Source organism: Perkinsus marinus (genome assembly GCF_000006405.1).
Source record: "Perkinsus marinus ATCC 50983 genomic scaffold scf_1104296964730, whole genome shotgun sequence".
Taxonomy (NCBI): domain Eukaryota; phylum Perkinsozoa; order Perkinsida; family Perkinsidae; genus Perkinsus; species Perkinsus marinus.
The window spans coordinates 1-1,260 of record NW_003204601.1 but is presented as its reverse complement, the minus strand read 5'-3'; the positions used below and the strand labels follow the sequence as shown (position 1 = coordinate 1,260).

At 50.4% G+C, this 1,260-nt stretch overlaps 1 protein-coding gene across 1 annotated transcript; it reads right to left on the bottom strand.

Annotated features, from left to right (window-relative positions):
* Window positions 1-113: 113 nt before the first annotated feature.
* Pmar_PMAR014209 (Gamma-glutamyl hydrolase precursor, putative) lies at window positions 114-1,065 on the bottom strand (the record flags this gene model as incomplete). Its single annotated transcript, XM_002769869.1, has 7 exons — window positions 114-234; window positions 293-369; window positions 416-484; window positions 529-575; window positions 626-769; window positions 821-884; window positions 954-1,065. Coding segments are annotated over 7 exons (634 nt in total), but the record flags the coding sequence as incomplete, so codon positions are not given.
* Window positions 1,066-1,260: the final 195 nt, after the last annotated feature.

Below are 1,260 nucleotides of genomic sequence, written 5' to 3'. Positions count from 1 at the left end.
AGTGGTCCACTGACAGCTTCGAGTTCCATTCGTAAGACGGTTTCTCTGGGTGAAACTGAGCGTCGTTAACGACCACATGAATGACATCACAAGATTGTTAACTTTAAAATCACCTGAACAGCCCATACCCCATCGAATTCGTTTCGACCCTCCACAACAGCGATGAACTCCCTGTCAACCTCAGTACTCGTGGACGTAGCCAAGACTTTGAAGTTCTTCTCGGCTTCGGGGAAACTAGCAGTGCATAGATGGAAAAAGGGCCGCGTTAGAACTATGATCCTCTACCACCCACCTTGAGAGTTGATCGACCCAAACACCCCAATCGTGATGATTGTACGTCATGTCCCCAGCGGAAGTAGCCTGTACGGCCTGATAGAAACACCCATCACACAACGCCTGATACAACAGTACTAACCTGGGCAGCACCTCTATCCTTCACTAACGCCGACTCCACACCGCTTCTCCAATTCAGTCGCAATGATACCTTTAACGAGCGATACAACATTACAGCTGAATCTTAGTGCTCACATCATCAGCACCAGGTGTGTGCTCCAAAATCGAGTCGTTGCCAGCGGCTGAGATGAGGGAGACATTCTCATACCCACTGTTGCAGTCATGGCCTCACCTATTTGCATCAGACGTTCGAATCCAAGGCAACTCCCCCAGATGGGCAATCCTTTGAGCTCATCTGTTGCTCTGGCCTCAACGATCCATTTTGTCGGATTGTTCCACTCCGCTCCTTGATCTCCTCCGCCAGTAAATAACACACCTGGAGGTCAAGAGTAGTAATCCAGCTGAGGATCCAACAACCGAGGCTCACCGGAAACCATCTTGAGCAACCTCATGATATGCTCGCGCGTCTCGTAATGAGGGATAGGCACAACCTGATCGCACACCGCCGCAGAGGCCAACAGTACGAATCACAGACGCAACTGCAATGCATACTCCCCCACCTGAGCTCCTGCGGCCTCCAGCCACTTGACGTAGCTCGCAGCGATGTAACCACCGCCACCAGAGATGCAACGATCCCCACAAGGTAAAGTCAGAACACCAACGAGAGGACGTCTGATAGAAGTTGAAAATAGTAAGGATATAGGTTCCTCAAAAATGCGAAGTAACAAATAAGGTGCCGAGATGGCTCACCTAACTTCGGACCAGCATCTGACTGGTTCGACTTGGGGACTCAGATGGCATCCTCGATCATGCTCAGAGCATACACACCTGAATCGGTTGAGCATGAACATGTCCAGGTAAGATCCA